This window comes from Mercenaria mercenaria, chromosome 14 (assembly GCF_021730395.1).
Source record: "Mercenaria mercenaria strain notata chromosome 14, MADL_Memer_1, whole genome shotgun sequence".
Taxonomy (NCBI): domain Eukaryota; kingdom Metazoa; phylum Mollusca; class Bivalvia; order Venerida; family Veneridae; genus Mercenaria; species Mercenaria mercenaria.
This window is the reverse complement of record NC_069374.1, coordinates 58,874,055-58,894,678: the sequence shown is the minus strand read 5'-3', so window position 1 is coordinate 58,894,678 and position 20,624 is coordinate 58,874,055. Positions and strand designations below refer to the sequence as shown.

The 20,624-nt window shown below is 34.8% G+C and overlaps 1 protein-coding gene across 2 annotated transcripts; it reads right to left on the bottom strand.

The window, feature by feature from the left end:
* Positions 1 to 8,429: 8,429 nt before the first annotated feature.
* Positions 8,430 to 19,877, bottom strand: LOC123527869 (uncharacterized). 2 transcript variants are annotated; one of them, XM_045307563.2, is made up of 5 exons: positions 19,743 to 19,877; positions 14,893 to 15,524; positions 14,432 to 14,590; positions 13,892 to 14,249; positions 8,430 to 12,203 (listed from the first exon to the last, which is right to left on the bottom strand). In XM_045307563.2, the coding sequence occupies exons 2-5, from the start codon at positions 15,433 to 15,435 to the stop codon at positions 9,607 to 9,609; spliced, it is 3,657 nt and encodes a 1,218-aa protein (XP_045163498.2). In that variant the 5' UTR covers positions 15,436 to 15,524; positions 19,743 to 19,877; the 3' UTR covers positions 8,430 to 9,606. The 2 variants fall into 2 exon arrangements, with proteins under 2 accessions (XP_045163498.2, XP_045163499.2); XM_045307564.2 differs by lacking the exon at positions 19,743 to 19,877 and adding an exon at positions 18,712 to 18,796.
* Positions 19,878 to 20,624: the final 747 nt, after the last annotated feature.

The following is a 20,624-nucleotide window of genomic DNA, read 5'->3' as shown; positions in this document are numbered from 1 at the left end:
GCCACTTTTTCTGATCTAATACACAGCCAAGAAGCACTTCCGGGCTAGTTGGATCATGGCGAAAAGAAAAATTCCTCAGTTTGTTCATGTTTTATAAGCCGGTTCCAATTTTTGAGTCGGCTAAACGCTGAAAGCGTTTGACGAGTCCTTGCTATCGCCCGATTTCTCATTCTCATTAAATGGCCTCACAACACAGCGAAGTGATGCAGTCTCTAATTTCAAAGAGCTCATTTATCGGATGAAGTTCAATTATGTCAATCCCATTTACTATGACCAATATACGATGTAATCTGTCAAATTATGACTTGTAATTGTGCAATACTCGAATAAAGCCACGTATTATCTTCCGCGGTAACTCATTAAGCATAAACACGCATAACGATTCTGCGGGATTTGGTAATACATTTGCGCATATGATTATGGTGACTAATTTTATGCCCTTTTGTCAGAAAATAGCAAAGTTGATTTCACAAATTCAAATAAAAACTGATATTAATTTATTAGCCAAATTATCCATTTGTTACCATGTCCGTTTCGAAAAATAGGTTATAACACACTAAATAGTTGTTGTTCTTTATTCTATATAAAATTGACCTATATTCAATGACCGCAGCACACATCAGGACCCATTATAAATTTCTGTAACTTACATTTTCTTGAAGAATTTGTCAGTGCTAACTTAAAATCAAAAGAAAAGTGGAGGTCATGTTTGATGCAAGAAAAATAATTTCAGTCAAACACACAAACTGCAAAATCAGCTAAAAAATGAGACCCCAAATTATACTGGTGGTGTTTGATCCAAGTTTCCATGAACAATTTTGTCATGTTGTTATTTCGTTATGAAAATGTTACCTACATGTCAAGCATAGACCTGTCATGTGATTTTAGCAAAAAAAGTACAAAGAAAATAAGGAAAATAGCTCTACAGAGCAAAAAAACTGAGGACTATTTGTATCCGCCATTATGCGACTACCACTTTTTTTCGCGCCATTTTTCTATTTAGTGTATGTATGCCAATAAGAAAAACTTTTTTCTCTGACACTATGCCAGTTTCATTTGAAATGTACAAGAAGCCCAAATGCTTGAAAAAATACCAGGTTTAGCTTGATATCAACAGTTTTCAAGGTTTTACAGCATTTTCAGTACCATTAGACAAAGCGTCAGATTTTGTCAAAAATAGCTGTCGCGACATAATTTTGAAGCAGTTACCCTAAATGCAGCCTTGTTTTGCCCTGTTTTGACATTTTCTACTCTGATCTGCATGCAAATTACACATTTAAACTGTTACATATGTTCACTTTTACCTCTGATGGCCAGAAAATAGCAATCAGTAGCCTATAAATATGCAGTTTCTGAAAAAAAATACACTCTAAACAGTGAAAATGTGATATTTTTGGGTTTTATCCTCTTTTTCAACAAAATTGCAAATAATTTGTCATTTTCTATCAAATTCTCATTAAAGTAGCCCATTTCCACCATTATCTTGCCAGATTTCATTTCTTACCAATGTCATCTATAAGTTATAACCTTATAACACACTAAATAGTTGTTGTTCTTTATTCTCTATAAAATTGACCTATTTCCAATGACCGCAGCACACATCAGGACCCATTTTAAATTTCTGTAACTTACATTTTCTTGAAGAATTTGTCAGTGCTAACTGAAAATCAAAAGAAAAGTGGAGGTCATGTTTGATGCAAGAAAAATAATTTCAGTCAAACACACAAACTGCAAAATCAGCTAAAAAATGAGACCCCAAATTATACTGGTGGTGTATGATCTAAGTTTCCATGAACAATTTTGTCATGTTGTTATTTCATTATGAAAATGTTACCTACATGTCAAGCATAGACCTGTCATGTGATTTTAGCAAAAAAAGTACAAAGAAAATAAGGAAAATAGCTCTACAGAGCAAAAAAACTGAGGACTATTTGTATCCGCCATTATGCGACTACCATTTTTTTTTCGCGCCGTTTTCTATTTAGTGTCTGTATGCCAATAATCCTTAAAATCATTGCGCAAATAACAAATTTATTGCGCTGTGCATTTTATGATTTGCGCAGGCTTACCAAGCTTGCGTAACATCCAGCGAAAGACAAAATATAGTTCCTGAACATACTGCTAGTATTTTATGGAGTCGGGTATCTCTGAAAGCATTGGAATGTCTCTTACCAAAGAGTTTACCACATCGATGAAATTAAATTATGACAACTTCATTTTAAATGACCCGAAAAAGATATGTGCAGTACGTTAATTCTTCCGCGAGATTTCGCGGATGAATCCTATTTACATTCTGGACACTTGTCGGCGAACACGCGTGACCTGTTTATAACAACGCTTCTACGACTTTGCTGGGTTGTATTTTGCAATCAGTAAATAGATAAATTATCGGAAAGAAGCTCTTACTGTTTTGTTTAATTACTACTGATTTTACAAATGATTTTATTTCTTGTTTTTCGAGAAAAAAACAAATCGGCGAAACATTAAATTGTATTTTCTTGTAATTTTTGAAATCGAAAGTAGATCGTCTATGTTTGACTGCTTTGACGAAACGAAACAACTTTTTTATGAAATGATTTAAATAAGAGGTAATTTCACCGTAAACTTCAATGTCAGATACTGCCAATTGCCGCTAAACTGTCTTCGTATCATCACAATTTGTAAAACATATTGTTGAAACTGGAGATTTAGGAAAGTGTAATCGTATCCGGATATAATATTTTGGGTAAATATCGAGCTGTGTTATGAAATTTTAACATTTAAGTAACAGACATGATAGATATTATTGTAACAGAAGTGATTCTAGAATTTATTTTTATAACACATACATAGAATCTATATCATACTCATATTCTAGTCATGAGGCATGATCTGAAAGTAAAAATATGAAGTCATTCATACTTTGGATATTGATTTACTAAAAAGAATCTAGGTAATATTTAGAAATTAAAACATAAAATTTTCAGTTAGAAATCGCACCAAAGGCTGTATCAAAGGTCTACATATTCAAAAATTTCTTGTGGTGATACCCTAAACCCTACTTGCAAGAGGGGTATCCTCCCACACCCCATCCCCCCACCCCCATATTGCCACTTTACAGTTTGATACATTTGCCCCTTTTACCACCTGCCACAATGCCCATTTCAAAATCTGACTGCAATTCAAAGCGGGAAGGAACACCTCTCCCCACACCCACCCTGCTACCGACCACGTAAAAATGGCTCAAATATTTTTCAGCCCAGTCTGGGCCTTTCTGTCTACATGAATCAAAATGGATAATTGAAAGTGCATGGGGATTACTGACATGGTTTTGAAGGGGTTAACAGGTCTGAAATAAATTAAATGATGGTTTTAACTAAAGAAAGAACTGCATTTATTAATATCGGTTATCTTTTCCGAAATTGGTAGCTAGTCCGAGTAACTTCCCTTAGTTTCGAAAGCGCAATTTTCCTGTCAGTGTAAACATTCGTGACACTATATATTGACACTCAGCAACATTTGCATATTTCTAAACGCAAAAGTAAGTATACTTTAAATTCACATCACTTATAATATGATTGAACAATACCTAATATATGACACGGTTATAGCCAGGCCCGTTATCTGTAAAATATCTGAACAGTTCTTCATCCGTTACAAATTGTATGTGGCAATCCGCGCTGTAAAATTTTAATATATAAATTGTCATATTCAAATTTTATCATGTGCGAATATATACCAACCGATAATTGCCTATTTTGGCAATGCCGGAAGCAAGTGTTTACTGTAAAATATATATATAGTCATGGGCAGTATCTTAGAGTCAGCTGTCAAATTGTAGTTTGTACTTTCAACATTTTTATTTCTGCGAACCACTCTTCAATTTTAGAGAAATATATTGGGTTTAAATACTTGTATAATGTCAATCAAAGTTTTACTAGGCATCGATTGAATGTTCATTTCATTTATTGTAACAAAATCTCTGTTTAGTTGGGGGAAAAAACTAAAAACAAACCTAAACTGGTAGACTATACTACCAGTACAGCAATCATTAGCCGACTCTCAGGCCCTTCAGGCCTTTGATGATTTCATTGTTGGCCCATACTTGACATTTTGATAGCATTTTCTAAGAGACTTGTTTTACATTGATAGGAATGTAAACAAACCTTATTACACATGTGTTAAAACCCACATTTAAGCTGTCAGTTTTGAAGATTTTCCATAGTGTTGACCTGTCAGACAAAAACGGTCTTAGAGGATACATGACACCTACATTTTTGGGTGTTTTTGTGTGGTTATTTTAAGATGATAAGGCTTGTAATTCTTTGTGAAAATGGACCCTGTTACGTGTAACAACTCTCAGAAGACTGATAATTTTTATAGAACGTATAGAAAATTCATTTACTACTGTATACCCAGTATATTCTATTTAACTAGATAATCTTTAAGATAAGTATCTTTTGACAAACAAGGACAGGGGTCCGTTGAAACGAGAAATCACGTGGTATCAGGTATTGCAGTAGGTTAGATTTTTTAAAGACAACATGTAGATTTCCTGCAATGCCATTTGTTTATTTCATGTTGTCATGTACCTTATCTATAAGGATAACATATCTGAATGATTTTTCATGGAACATAAGAAGGACATATACTTCTGTGTTTCAAGTCTAGATATCCGACTAGATTACTACATTGTTTAAATTTATCTTGTGCTATGAGAAATTATTTTTGCTTTATGGCCAGCCATATATTGTTGTTGAGAACTGAACGAAAAGAAGACACATAATCTGGATTTTGCTCATGCCCTTGTATTTATGGACTTGAGCCAAATAATTGCCTGAAAACTGAATTTGAGCAAATGTTCTGAACAGAAAATTCACGCGTGAGACACAGCGTGACACTAATTCTGTATGTCTGGGTTTAATATTTTAACATTTGGAAATTACCTGAAAATTTGGAAAAAGCCGATGCTTTTTATGATAAAATTGTACGTTATTTTGTAAATGTTAAGGTCGTGCAAAAATTCATGGGTCAGAGTTTTATGATTGTATTGTGAAATCATTTAAATTCGTGGGTATAAAATTTCGTGGTTGCCGAATTAAAAGCAATTTCGTGGGGTCGTAAATTCGTGGATTTCAGTTTCGATGGCAAGATACATTGTGTAATGTGAATTGGGTAATAATGCATCGGACTCAAATCTAGCAAATTTAATTTAATTTATAATATTTAATACAGTCCCAAAGAACTAGTTGTTTTCTTCATGTCTGTAAAAATAAAGGCTAGTGTATAAACATTTCAGAGCGGGCCGAATAAACGCAGCATAATGCGGTCTGTCACGTGACGCTACGTCAAACTGCTATTTTTGGTATATTCTCTTACTTGTCGAGCATTTTGTAAACAAACCACGGGTAAATGATTGAATGAAAAAGTTGGTTTTGTTCCTACGCATACCTACGTTCATCGTTGAATGATCCTCCATCAACTACACGAAAGCTGCAGGTCAGTACTGCCGCTTGCACACAACTAGATCGGACGGCTACGGTGTCTTGTTTGGCGACATTTAGTACAATGTACATTATCTTGGGCACAATTAGTTCGATGGAACTTAATTTCGTGGTTGGGATGAACCATGAAATCCATGAAAATTAATCCCCCAGAATAATAATGATTTCACAGAATTACATTTGAAAATAACCTGGACATTAGAAAAAAGGACGACGCACTGACCAGATGTAATTTGTAGCATAAAACTCCGACAATACAGAAATTAAATTGTAAAAGTCGTCTAAAAACTTTTAGAGAACGCATGCTTTAAGTATTGGTACAACAGAAAACTGATTTATGGCAGATTGATTTACCGAAGAAAACGAAAGGCCACAAGTATATTTTGTCCAAAAAGTAGCAAGCATATTATTACTTTTATTCCAATTTTATTGTCTGCCAAGTTTTACTTTTTGGTTTGAATTATTTCTGATAAATAAAATCCCCATTGCTGTGCTCGATATTTCCAGGAAAAATTACCCTTACTTGCTATAATTATTTTATAATCATCAACCGTGGTGTTTATCCAATTATAAGATCTGGCCGTATGGTCTTTCTAGTCCAACTAAATTTCTTGTGACAAATAATGTTGGGATTATACCGATATACAAATGAAAGTGCCATTTGCATATGAGATATAAAAACTGACAGTGAGCATATTAAGACATTCGTATCATTTAAACAACACCTCCATTCCACACTATGAGAACCACAAAATGTGCTATAAGAAGTAATTCTTTTATTTTCAAGCGCAAATCGATTTTAGTATAGAGCACTGTGAGTCTGAACTTTGGCCTATCGGCCTCCAAAACGTAGAGGTCATCTTAATACAGTATGGAGTTTGAATATTGCATGACCTTTCATTCTCTATCTTTAAACAGAAAACCAAAAATAACATGAAATTGCTAACGGACAGATTGACAAACAGACGGACACCGGCGTTATAACATAATACGTCCCTTCGAGCATGGAGAACGATGTTACTACGTTACAGTTTTAAACGAATCATCAGATTACAAATATTTTTATATACGCAATATTATTGCTTTTACAATGTAGACAACGCGTCCCCATACTTTTCACACATAAAAAATTTAGGGTTTTGGTGCGCGGGTTAATAATAACATTTAATTTTTAATCATCATTAGTATATAATTTTATCTTCTGATTTTTCCCTAAATTTTCGAAACTTTCCACTGCACTTCATACTGTTCATACCATTAAAGATTAACTTGTTCATAAAACGTTATTTTAATTCATGTCTTTATCTTAATATTCCTTGCTACATATTAAGAATATAATTTTTAAATTACGAGGTATATTCAGAAAATTTTGAGACTAATGCGCTTCCGTAGAAACTATGACAGGTACAGGCACAATTTTTTTAACGGACTTATTAGAGGTTTGAAAAGTCATGAACATTGAAAATTTCAACACAGCTATTTAAAGCTGAGTTACAAGCATTTTGATACACCATAAACGTTTAAACGGGTGTTATTTTAGTGGAAGCGTTGAGGCTACAAGAGGGAAGGAAATTAGGTCATATACAAATATTTTCTGAATATACCAGCCCAGCAGATTTTCCAAAAAATAAAACTGCTTACGGCGATTCTCTCCAATCCACAGACATTGTTTACAGGCGGTTTAGGTAATTAAATAAGAGAGAAGTTGACTCCAAAACCTATCTCGTGTAAGGCCTCCTATAACGTTAGCAACCTCTGTGTATTGCAGCTATTGTACAAAATACGCCGGATATATATTTTCTCACAAACCTGCTTCAGCGGGCTATATATCAGAAGTTTTCATGAAATTTTAACGAAACTTTTTGTAAGTACCAAATCTATTGACAAAAGAGCTAAAGCCAAATGGGAGCCATGGTGCCGAAAAAAACCCTACTAAAATCTATAAAATATGCAGATAAATGGATTTTTTATTACTTTCTAAAACTACAACCACACATACGGATATGTCCGTGCGTTGAGGTTCGGTGCTGATAGGATTTATCTGTGGATGTGTAACTACGGAGCAGTACGTCTTAGTACAGGAAAAATGGTGAGAAACAGGAAAGAAACAAAACAATATAGGACGCGAATAAGTACGGATAGGTACAGTACTACGTTGAATTCGTTTACTGCGCTTGCAACTTGCCCGCGCACGGCGGGTCTGCGTTAACTACGTTCAACTATGCCTTAAGTAAGGGCAGCCTCGGATAACTACGTTCGGCGAGGTACGTAACAGCACGGATAACTACGTTTAACCACGTTTAACTACAGATGAACAAGTTTCAGCAGTTGAACTACAGTCACGCTCAATGCTACGGTTCGCTCAAACCTTTTGTGCATGTCAAAAGTTGGAGAAAAACTTCAAGTTTGGAATGGTTTTGTGAATACGTTTGACCCCGTTTTGGTACGGTAATTAATACGAATGACTACTCTGAGGAACGGCTCTGGTACTGATCGATACGGATTACTACGTTTCTGTCCGTAGCTAGACGTAGCTATCCGCGCCGTATGTGTGACTGGAGTATAATATGGGATATCATTTCAAACTTCGAAGACGAATACACAATAGATCTATTTAGAAACAAATTCCATTCCAAAGAACATATTGTGCAAATAGTACACCAAGTAGATCTATTACTGGACATTTTAACTAAGACAAGGTTCAAAAATCAGTTTAGAAACATTACGTTAAACGTCCCGCACAAAATATGTTAATATACATCTGCCTTAGTCATTAAAATGTATCTGCGCACAGAAGCAGTATGTACAAAATATTTACAGGACAACAGTCAACAATTTCCTACCTTCATATCGCGAGACCCACGTCCCCTTAATATTCCCTGATGATAAATCGCTCGATGGGCGTATGTGTAATTCTAAAGGCATTGTTTCGTGGTGTATAGTGTCTGCCTAGCATACCAGTTCAGATTTTTCTCCGGCTTTCATGTAATGAATAGCCCGGATGGAAAAGTGCGTTTCAGTTAAGGCTGAATATGGCGAGGGATCTGAAAAATTTTATGACCTTCGGTGTCAACATTTAACGTTATGTTTTAACGTTTATAACTAGAGTCAATAGACTTTTTGACATTTGTACATTTTTTTAAATACACAGTTATTAACAATTAATTAATTTTGTGCTCGAACAAATTCATCTTTATATTCACCATATCTCTGGTCCATAAAATAAGAGAAATTTTACTTTCAAAGAGTTTCAAAAAAGAGATTTCAATAACTAACCATATTCACATAATGATTTCAGGACGAATATAAAAACTCGTGTGTGACTGAAATACGTTCGCAGACAATTGCCTAGTTATAGTAAAGCCAACATAACAAATATTGTTTACAACTGCATTATTTGTAGACTTGTCAGTTCAGTGTTCTCTTTTTCTCTACTTTGTTTTCTTTTGTAAAAAACTATTATTTCAGTTTTCCTTTCGTTTGCTTTCAACTTACATATGCCACGAAAATCAAACAATATATTTGTCTTTCTATGAAATATCGTGGCTGAGAGTAATGCTGTGTCATCTACAAACATTAGTAATAATGTATATAACTGCACATACATTACAAAGTTACTCGTTATACTATACTACCTAAATTTAGTCAATCATAGCTATCTGTTATAGCGTGCTATCTGCCAAAATTTATAATTATGCAAAATTAAACATGTGTATCAAAAACTGAAATACTAGAATATATGTCATCCTCTAACATTGTCAAAGGTTAAAACGATGAAATATCACATCAAACAGTATATCAACATATGAAAATGGTGTAAATGCTAAAGGGTCATAACCAACAAAAAAAAAGGATAACATTTGCTTCTTATACTCATTACAATATTGATTTGAAATCCATTATCACATTTTTTAATAGCAAACGATATATAAAAGAATATGTATCTGTGTTTTGTTATTCCTAGCGAGACGTAAATTTTTCTTCAATTATTCAACACTTGAAAATAACTATTCATGTCACAAACAGGCGCAGTCAAACTTATCCACTGCTGAGCCCGATCGTTCTGAAAGAAAATTCATCATTTTTCCAATGATTCCGTCCGTTAAATATAACCAAGAGTTTTTCATTCGATCGAATCGATTTCTTGATCATCGTAATCAAGATTAGAACCTATAACACAGTTTACCAGCACAACAAGTACCGACTGTTTGTACCCTATAAGGTTCTTCACCAACACGTGAAATCCTGAGCTTGACATCGTTACTTCAGACAGATGAACACATTGAATGTCGGTCATTTTCTCTGACAAGGTCAATGTTCTACCACCGACATCGATACAGTGAAGTCGGAGGTCTTTCAAATGAACAAGTTGTGGTATAACTCGTAGTATTTCGTCAACATCTAGAGACGATTCTAGAAAACTACAACGAAACCTTTCTAGTTTGGTAGCTTCCGGAAGATATCCGAGATACGTCGATAAAATATTAGATTGTCTGCAGGGTAGCCGCCCAATACTAACTTGCTCTAACGATGTCACGCTTATCTTTAACTGTGACAGAGGTAGATTATGTAATCGTATTGTCCTGAGATTCGAATGTTTGGACAAGTCTAGTTTGAAGCCACTACAGTGGTCTAAATGATCTGAACAAGGGACGTTTCCGAGTATTACCTCCTTCATGTTACTGCTTTTACGTAAATAGTCAAACAATTCTTCCATATGTTGGTGTCCAAGCATGAAACAGTTCAAATGGATAGCTTCTAATCTGTTCATTCTTTGCAAAATATTACAAAGTCTGTCAGACCACACACTAAATTCACCCTCAAAATGGTTCACCTGCCACTTTCGTGATAAAAGAGCTACACTTTTGAGCGTTTCGACAGATCCTGATAATAGATGACATATGTCCGTTTCAGAGCATCCCCCTCTGACGTACACGTGTTCAAGTCCACGAGCATCATTAAGTTCGAAAGATGCCAATATTTCATGCAAACTAGGGATGCCTTCTAACTCAATATTCAGAGATTTTATATCTCGATTATTGGAAATAGCCAAACTCTTCAGTGCAGACAGATATTTTTCTTGTTGGCAGTCACTGTCTATTATAAAATCTTGCAAACTTAGCTTGAGCTCTTTGTTGACGTTTTGTGAATGTTCCTTGAAACAAGCAATTTGCATATCTTGAAAACATTTGAGAGGTTCTTCTACGGTAAAATAGTCCCAAAATGATTCAGTGCGTCTATATTTGCGTGTTATGTCATCCGCAGCGACTACCTTAATAAGATTTTGTGCGATTTGTTCCGACATTTGTGTACTTATTCCGCTAAGAAATATGAGCACATTTGACATTTCAAGAATCCTTTGAATAGATGTACAAACTGACAAAAGTTTCGCTATCATTTCATACTGCTTTTGATTAACTGCCATATAGAGCGCGGCAAAAAATTCTTGAAACGTTTTATGTGTGAAGGAAACACTTGATTTCTGGTTAAGCAAATACCCAGTGATTTCTGTCTGAGTCAAAATACCTGAAGATAGACCGAATTTTAAATACTCGGGACTTAAAATGTCTCCAACTTCTGAACTTTCGAACACGATCGTTCTTTCCCTCTTTTCGTTGAATAGTGTATCAAATGCCAACTGTCCTAGAGAAATTAGAACACCAATGTACTGTTTGCAATAGCTTAGTGAAGTGAAGCAGCGTAGGACTTCAACTTTGCTAGTGTCAACCTTTCCTACACGTCCTGATAACTGTAAAATGTCTAGTCTATGTCTATTACGTTGCAGCTTCAGATCAATTATATTGCTGAATAACTCACACTTGGACCGTGCAAGAGGCTTTCCCTCACACCATAAGCATACGAGATACATCAAAAGCATGGGGATGTTTTCAAGGTCTTCGATTTCACTTGAAATGCATTCCATGTTGAAACCAGTAACGTCACTCCTGAGGCAATCATGACCGTCGGTATTGACTCTCAAAACTGCCCTTTGTTTTAGAATTTCTTTACCCGCTTGACTGAGTCCAACCATTTGTATTTGATGATGTATTTGACTTTTGTTAACATCTAACGTAGCGAATTTCCATGGTCTTAAAGTCGTCAGTAGTGTACATCTTTGACGGGCTTTTCTATGTGGAACGCATTTAGGTTTTATTTTACATTTCTTATTCTCAGTGTGTGTCCATTCATCTAAACCATCCAAGATTACAAGACAGTTTTCACGATGCAGAACTTCTTGTAGAAACTCTATTGAGAAGACAGACGAATGGGATAGATGTGGGACGATTAGACTTAAGATCATATTATCTATATCGCAGTCATCACGTGATTCACGTAAGGAGATGAGGAACAGAAAGTCAAAATACTTCATAAAGCAAATTTCCGTATCGGGAATGTTCCCAGGATAAATTTCATTTTCTTGATGTGCATGGCACCATAACACTGCAAGATATTTACTAAAAGCTGTTTTTCCAATCCCAGCGTCAGCAGTAAGATATATTTCCTTGCAGTTCGAGCTTCGTTTTCTGAACACTTCTTCCAGGGACTCAATAGGGTATTTAATTTCACTTCCACCAAGTTTAGATTTCTTAACTTCAACAGAATATAAAGTTGGTAGAACGTAAAAGTCTACGACTTTGGCGTCAATTTTTTCAAACAAGGGCGAAATTGGAATAGTTCCATTTTGCTTGCTGTTGAATACAATCATATCTTCAATAAACTCTGAAATGTTTAAATTTAATATGTAGTAAATATTGCACATTCGTATACTTATAATTTTTTATCTGAATATTTAATCTGATTGCCAAAGAAGATATATACTATGCATTGTGAACAAGAGAAATGTATGAAACTTAATTGTGTATGACTTACAATTTAACTTTGATCAAAGTTGTTGGAACATGAAGTAGTACATAAATAAATAAAGTACTCACAGAGAGTATAAAAAAAAGATATAACAAATCTAAGAGACACATATCCTCAAGTTTATCTGTCAAGAAACTTAATATGTAATTTCTGATCCGCTGTGAAATATGGCGATCTAGAATTGAGCTGTCTGAAATTATTGATCAAAATCTGCTACCAGCCTTGAGGTCATTGTCATCACAAAAGGCATCATTTGCGATAAAACTGTACTTAATCGTGATGAAGAATTGAGACATTCTACACGTGAACTATTATTAATGCCAGTATAAGACAAAAGGGCCATGATGGCCCTATTATCGCTCACCTGAGTTAAGTTGCTTGCTTGAACAAATTTCTTTGCTAAAGCTTCAAAAACAAGAAAGTTGGTCAGTAGGTCATATTGATGGTCACTAAAAGTCAGTTTTCAGGTTAGTGTACAAAACTGTACATGCCATCCAAATTTCAAGGCTGTATCTTAAAAACAAGAAAGTGGGTCAGTAGGTCAAGGTCACAAAAGGGTGACCCTTATTAACTGGTCATCAGGTAAATATAATTAAATCGTCTAGGAAATATGACCTGATAATTTTTGAAGTATTATTTCCTATATAACTTGTTTATCAAGTACCCATGGGGCGGGGCCTCTTTTCATCCCAGAGGCATAATTCGAACAATCTTGTTAGAAATTAACTAGGCAATTATACATACAAAATATCAAAGGCATAGACCTTGAACTTTCAGACTAGAAGATTTTTGAAGATTTTCTATGTAAAACTTGGCATCCTCAGGGCAGGGCCTCTTTCACCCCAAGGTCATAATTTCAACAATTATGGTAGAAGACCACTAGGCAATGCAATATACCAAATAACAAAAACACAGGCCTTGCAGTTTCAGGGAAGAAGATTTTAAAGCTTTTTTTCCTATATATGTATAATTATGTAAAACTTAGGAACCCGGTGGCAGGGACTCTTTTCACCCAGTGGAATAATTTGAACACTCCTAGTAGAGGACCACAAGCAAATGCTACATACCAAATATCAGAAGCCTAGGTCTTGTGGTTTCAGACAAGAAGGTTTTTAAATTTGTTTTCCTATACAAGTCTATAAAATCCACGTGACTCCCCCTCCCCTGGGGCAGGGCAATATTTGACCCTAGGGGGATAATTTGAACAATCTTGATAGAGGCTCACAAGATGATGCTACATACCAAATATCAAAGCCCTTGACCTTGTGGTTTTGGAAAAGACGAATTTTAGTTTTTCCTTTCGGTTGTCATGGCAACCAGACTTCTGTACGGAAATCAATTCTTTAAACATGTGAAAGAAGACCATACAAGGATCGTCCCTGTGAAGTTTCATCAAAATTAGCTTCGTTGTTTAGGAGGAGATGTTGTTTAAAGGAACGTGTGGACGGACGACGGACGAACAGACGGACGCCGGACGGTAAGCGATCACAATAGTTCGATCTGAGTCTTTGGCTCAGATGAGCCAAAAACTTAACATTACATACTTTCCCTAATTTCCCCGTACTCGTCTTCCGTCAGCAGTTTAAACGATGGTGACCTGTGCTGAAAGGCATGGGCATTGGTCGCCTCTGGTGATATGTTTGCTCTTTTAATCGTTGTTGTACAATATGAATGTTCATTCATTCTTTTTCTATCCGCAGCTGCTGTCTTAAAGTTTGTTGAATCACCTATACTGGATGCCAGGGAAGCTTTAATTTCTCTTAGAGCTTCCTCCATATTTTGAATACACTTCTTACTTGTTTGATCGATATATTGCAATGAGAAACGTGCCTTTTCCTCCAGAAGTTTCTGAAAAACCTGCGCCATGGCTTTGGTTGAAATGGAAAGCTGTTCCTTTTGCAGCTGAAAATTAGTAACAATTGATTTTCTGTATCATGTAATGATCTTGTAGCTTTGAATAGTAAGAGATATTAGTAAGAATAACATGATTAATTGCTTTTTCTTCCCGTATCATATCAATAAATATATTCATTATTCTGTTAATTGCATTAATATACATTTTTTATTCTTAATGATTGCCTTACCTTTTGTATCATTTTAACCGCTTCAGTTGCCTTTTGATCATTTTTCATTTGATTGGAAGATGTCAGTAACGTAATTAAGGCGCTGAGATATCCATTTAAGGTCCTGTTATCAATTAAAAGATCCGACGAATGTCTCAGTTGTTTGCCCAGTTCCTTAGCCTGTGTTATACAATAAGTGCAAAATTTCAACTAAACTTAATCAAGAGATACAAATTACTTCATACAGGATTTAGTACACATTTGCTTTGATTTTTAAAAATCGCGACGGTAAATTTTGTTATTTGTTATTTTGTTAAGTGTATTTTTATCTGATTTTAGCAAACACTGGAACAGTTGTGTGACTTTGCAGCGTTTTTAAAATAATTTTCTCCTCCTATTCTACTGAAAAAAATCTCTTTGAATTTCAACTTTATATTCTCGATAATTATGCATTCAAATAGTAACGTTAAATATATACTTACTACAATACAACTGTTTTGGTCAACAATGGCATCGAATGCTTGATGGTTAATCATCACATTAAGTAGACCATTTAAGTCCATTTCTGTAACTTTCGTCACAGCTAGATAGCCTTCACGTGGCAAGAAACACTTTCCGATTTCCCATGGATTTACACACCATTTTTCTGCACGTGTGTTCCTCCAAGATGGATTCCGATATTTGTGACTTTTCTTGATTTCCTCTCTGAGCTTGTCACATATTCCTTTTGGACAAATCCGATACTTTTTATGTTCATTATTGTGAAAGGAACAAAGTCCAGATTGGTTGGCGCATATATCTCTCGTCGGACAAGGTAAAATGTTTCCGGTTGAACATTCAGAACATGTGGTGCCATTTCTAACTTGCTGTTCAGTCAAAATACCGGCAAGGATATTTTGGTGAAACTTCTCTATAATGTTAAACACAATATCTTCAAGTCCCTCTTTCGCTACATTACCTGCGTATGAAGCTTTTATCCAATTTTGAAATCTTTGATCTTCAAATTTTGAGTTACATCCAGCCATCACTGTGAATACGAGTTCTTTATTGCTTGTTCAAAATCGTATTACAAACAATTTAATTGCTGATTCATCATGAAGCCAGTTATGTAGATCTAAAAATGTAAAGGTACTAATTAAATTAAGAGAATACTAATTTATAAATATTACTATAGTACTAACATTGCTATTGTTAACATTACACATCAGGATAAGCGAGAAATCAGTAGATAGTGTTTGATTTATTGCAGTCTAGTTCTAACAAGAATCGTCATATTGATGTGTTAACTACAATTTCATCAACAGTCGTTTAGTTTGTTTGTCATCATTATTGTTTGTTTTGGGTTTAACGCCGTTTTTTTTCAACAGTATTTTAGTTATGTAAGGGCAGACAGTTAACCAAACCAGTGTTCCTGGATTCTGTACATGACAAACCTGTTCTCGGGATGTAATGCTACCTTCCCCATATAAATCAGAGGTGGAGGACGAATGATTTCAGTCACATTATCTTCAAATCGTCACGGAGAACATACGCCTCGCCCAAGGCACGAACTCACGACCCCGAGATCCGTAGATCTGCGCTCTCCCTATTGAGCTAAGCGGGCGGGCTAAGTCATTTAGTGCTATGTGGCGACCCTTAAACGTCTCTCTGCACTTAGACTCAGTGATATAGGGTATGTGTGTATGGGGAGGAGGGAGGTTCGTGAAATATTTCGCACTTTTCCTAACCACTCTTCCTGATATATATATATATATATATATATATATATATTAAAATAGTATTATTAACTAGTGTCTTTTAAAATGTGTAAAAAAAGTTCATAAACATTCGTTTAAAACATTCCATTAAACTTGACCTTTTTATATCTAAAACTTAACTTGAGATTATTATTCATGAAATACGTATGTCTCCAACAAGTGTAATTGCGAATTGACAAAAAGTAAGGACCATGATACCTGGTAGTATCACTAAACTGTAACTGTGTACACAACTAGGATTTACTGTGGTAACTAATGTAAGGTTCGGTGGAATTTCCAACAGTGGTAAAGAGTAGCAAAGGTACCTAAGAATTTCACAAATCACGAGTCACCACTTTGCTGAATGTATAAATGATGATCAGCACGTCAACTACGCTTCACACTAGTCACTCAAGAGGTTTGTTGAAATTCAGTCTAATGCTATACAGCAAGAAGTGTAAACTGCAGAACATGATTTAACAACAACAAACAAACAAACAAACAAAAAAAAAAAGAAAAGAAAGGGCCATAGCTCAGCTGAAAATTACTAAATCGGAACATGCCAATGATTATGTATAACGAGGCTTTGCACTGATAACTCCTGTAAGGTTTGGTTGAAATTTGCCTAATGGTGTAAAAGAAGTTGCCAAACTAGCATGAAATTTGACAAATAAATGTAATAACTCCCACAAGAAACATGCCCATATTATGCATTATAAGACCGATCACTCCTGTAAGGTTCTGTGGGAATCCGCCCTAAAAATAAAAGCAGTGGCCAAAACATAATAAAACTACAAAATGTAGATATTGTCTTCACTATAAAGGCCTCTTTCACTTAGCACACAGAAAAAAAAATGCAATATGCCACGAATAAAGGACAACTCCAAGGAAAGTCGTGGAAACATACTATTATAACAATATACACGAAACGGCATTATTAAATTAAATTAAAATAATTAATTAATTAATAAATTAAATTATTAATATTATTAAATGGTGTCTTTTAAAATGTGTAAAAAAGTTCATAAACGTTCGTTTAAAACATTCCATCAAACTTGACCGTTTTATATCTAAAACTTAACTTGAGATTATTATTCGTGAAACACGTATGTCTCCAACCAGTGTAATTGCGAAATGCCACAAAGAAAGGACCATGATACCTGGGAGTATCACTAAACTGTAACTGTGTACACAACTAGGATTTACTGTGGTAACTCATGTGAGGTTCGGTGGAATTTCGAACGGTGGTAAAGAGTAGCAAAGATATCTTTGCGAGATTTAATTCCTGCTAAGTTTGATGGAATTGAAACAAATTGTATAGGAGAAGTAGCACAGATCAAAGAATTTGACAAATCAAGTGTCACAGATCCGCTGATAAACCACTAATTCAGAACATGACGATATTTTGTAATGCCATACTCATCACTTCTCACTCGTATGTAAACACTGTAAAATATGTCAAATCAAGGGTCACAACTGAACATTTCTGAACTGGAACATGATGATAATATGTATATATAATATATAATAGGCTTGGCACTAGTACCTCCCGAAAGATCTGGTGGAAATCTACCCAATGGTGTAAGAGATGTGGCTAAAACGTCGTACAATTTGTCGTGTCAAGTGTCATAATGTAAATACACCGTATTGGAACACGCCGACAGAAAGAAAACCAGACAGTCGGCATTAAATCAATATGTCTACCAAACTACATATGGAAGACATAATTTCGGTGTCAGTTTTCAGTGTTTCCCACCCAACTAGAGGTATACTGGTCAGGAACCCAGGCAATCCTTGCGTGTATCAGTGCTATACACTGGGCACGTTAAAGAACAAGGCTGTCTATTCGCAAGGAGCTAGGCTAAGTTAGCCGGACAAGCCTGTATCTGATTTCTGATCTCTCTGTCGTGGGGGCTTTGTCTCACTCTGTCCCTCTGGTCAGATCGCTCTGTGTCTGTACTAGTAGAGGATGAATTATGCGCCCTGTGTGGCTGCATTTGAACTATGTAAAGCGCCTTTGAACGTGAAATTGATCATGAAAAGGGCGCTATATAAATCTGGTATAATAATAGTAATAATAATAATAATAATAATAATAATAATTTGATAAATCAAGGAAAACAACTCTACTGAAATTCACCGAACGAAAATGTCGACGAGATGCACAACTAGTCTAAGCAGTGATCTCATTTTTGATTTTTGTTTTAATTGTACTATCGGTAAAGATACATGTACAAGGTAAACTATGACAGACGGACAGACAGACGGACAGAACTTAATAAATATGTCCTTCTCACAACATGTACACGACATAGTTACTAATTCATATACAATTACCTAGTATCAATTTTGCACATTTCCGTGTACTCTTGATAGGTTTAACACAATCAATAGCATTTAAGAGGATATGTATGTTCTATGTATAGGTGATGATGACGGGCGGTTATAATTAACAAATGTTACACATGTAATCAACAACAAAGCCGGTAAGGCCATCACAGGTTTTGTTGTTTGTTTTGTATTTGCTTGGATTTGAGTAAGGCTAAATAATAAAACAAAACTTACCCAAAGCGTTACATTGTGGGTTTAGTTCTTGTATTTTGGGTCATTGATTATTCGACATGTCATTGTGAAAAGCAGTAGGCCCGCACATTAAGAAGTCTGACAGTATTCAAAGAAAGATATACATATAGTATCAGATTTTGCATTGTAATAGTTTTCAAAGTGTACAAATATGTATGTTCTATCTCAAATCCGTTATAATTAACAAATTCGTTCCTGTCACAAAATAAGCATACAGTTTTGTTCGCCTGTTTTTATTGCTTTTTGGTCATAAAACATAAATAAATTACGAAACTTAATTGTTAGCTTCCTGTATTTTATGAAAGATTTTGTTGAAGCAGTATCCCGCTCAATAGAGTCACAATCAATAAATTATCATAATACAGTTCTTATTTATGTGGCGTGTAACTTGAAAACACCCGTATCAGGCCAAGTAATCAATAGCCGTATTTAAATGAAACACTATCTCCTCGTTTAAAATTGCTTTATAAGTTATAAAGTTGATTTACCAAATTATGCTATGCATTCAAATACGTATTAGTCATTATGAAATGTTTGCTTCAAAACGTTTTAACTGTACTTTACACATATACAGATAAGTCCGATTTATATTTTAATAACGTAAAATATACCCTTTTGATGATTTTAACGACTGAACTAACAATCTCTACGCTTGAATCGTCCCTAGCTGTGGTAGACAAAGCCTCATTAAAAAAGATAAAAACAAAAACGCTTTTTTGTTGAAATGAAACCTTTGCGTTTGTGACATGACACATTTTGTTCCTAACAAGAACAAAACTGCAGTAATTCATTTGCCATGTATTTGTAAAAATTGAAAACATTTTTATTCCATTTTGTCAAGGTTTCAAGTTTTATTGATAAAGTCAATGCCCGTTTAGGGCATCTGACAACAACATCAATAAACATAATTCAACAATATTGTTGGCAGCCATTGATTCAAGAGCTGGATAAATTATAAACCCTCGTGTAATTAACAAAACTGATAAATCACTGTAACAGATATACACACTTACCACAGAAAAAAATATATCCTTGCTATTTTGTTACAACGTCTGAATAATATTAAAACGTCATTATTGCGTATTAGTAAACCAATCGGTTGTTTCTATTTTTGGCGGTAATATATGCGGAAGCCAATACCTTCACGCCGAAAGAAGATGAACCATTTATTTTTAGATTGTACGTAATGTCTCGCGCAAGACGAAATATTAATTAATAGAATATCCTGTCGTCATGCATGTCAAACTATGGAACGGTACAACTGTCTCAGGTCGGGATGTTTCATGTTATCATAACGTTATCTTGTCAAAACAGTATCTTAATATGTTAAAAAGCAATGAAATCATGTCAAAGTGTGATAATTACATGTTGAAACGGTGTCTTATTGTATTAACTAGCCATGTAATCTTGTCAAAGTGTGATGTTAACCTGCCGAAACAGTGCTTTATTATGTTAAAAAGCTATGTTATTATGTCAAAGTGTGATGTTAACTTGCCCAAATAGGGTCATATCATGTTAATTAGCCATGTTAGCGAGTCAAGTGTGATATTGTCTGATGATGGGTAATTATGATATTGTCTGATGAATGGGTAATTATGATATTGTCTGATGAATGGGTAATTATGTTAAAAAACTATGTTATCATGCTTAAGTATCGTGTAATCTTGTCTTCAGAGCATGAACATATGTTATCTTTTTTAGCTATCGACGTTCTATTATGGTAAAACAATATGTTATCTTGTTAAAGAAAATGTCGTGTTCTCTTGTCTACTAAGCATGCTATTCTGTTAAAAAAGCTACATTCTCTTGTCATATTGTGGTTTTAACTTGTCAACACAATGTCTTATTAAGATAAAATGCTATGTTATCATTTCAAAATACGATGTTAATGCCTC

Coding starts and splice junctions, on each gene's coding strand:
- LOC123527869 (XM_045307563.2), bottom strand. CDS start 15,435: ATGGCTGGATGTAACTCAAAATTTGAAGATCAAAGATTTCAAAATTGG. Junction 14,250..14,431: donor CGGTTAAAATGATACAAAAG/GTAAGGCAATCA, acceptor ACTAATTTTCAG/CTGCAAAAGGAACAGCTTTC. Junction 12,204..13,891: donor GTACGGGGAAATTAGGGAAA/GTATGTAATGTT, acceptor TAAACATTTCAG/AGTTTATTGAAGATATGATT.